The 490-nt window shown below is 85.5% G+C and overlaps 1 protein-coding gene across 1 annotated transcript in view; it reads left to right on the forward strand.

The window, feature by feature from the left end:
- Nucleotides 1–479, forward strand: part of AURANDRAFT_69187 (hypothetical protein) — a gene marked incomplete at both ends in the record, with an annotated part of 3,240 nt that extends 2,761 nt beyond the window's left edge. The window contains one exon of the mRNA XM_009044941.1: nt 23–479. Coding sequence (XP_009043189.1) covers nt 23–479 — 457 coding nt within the window. The remainder of the gene's footprint in view (nt 1–22) is intronic.
- Between the last annotated feature and the right edge of the window lie 11 nt (nt 480–490).

Here is a 490-nt window from a genome sequence, read left to right on the forward strand (position 1 = left end):
TGTCCCCCCGCGCCGCGACGAGGAGGCGCTCGTGGCCCTCGCCGCGGCGCGGGCGGCCCCGGCCCGCGCCGGCGACGCCTCCGACGCCGCGCTCGACGCGGCGCGGGGCGACCGGCTCGAGGCGCTCGGGCGGCTCGCGGAGGCGGCCGCCGCGCGCGGCGGCGGCGGCGGCGCCGCGCGCGCGGCCGCGGCGCTCGCCGCGCGCGCGGCGGCGCCGCGCGCGCCGGAGCGGCGCGCCGCGCCGAGCTTCCCGGCGACGGCCCGCGGCCTCGCCCGGGCCGCCGCGTTCCTCGACGAGCACGGCTACGCCGTCGTCCGGTCAGCGGCGGCGCCCGCGGAGTGCGAGGCCATCCTCGGCATGCTCTGGGACTGGCTCGAGGGCCTGGGCACGGGCCTCGACCGCGGCGACGCGGCGACCTGGGTCGACGGCCGCTGGCCCCTCGCCGCGGGCGCGTCGGGCGCGATTCCCGCGCGGGAACGTCGACGCGCC

Source organism: Aureococcus anophagefferens, assembly GCF_000186865.1.
Source record: "Aureococcus anophagefferens unplaced genomic scaffold AURANscaffold_1090, whole genome shotgun sequence".
Taxonomy (NCBI): domain Eukaryota; class Pelagophyceae; order Pelagomonadales; family Pelagomonadaceae; genus Aureococcus; species Aureococcus anophagefferens.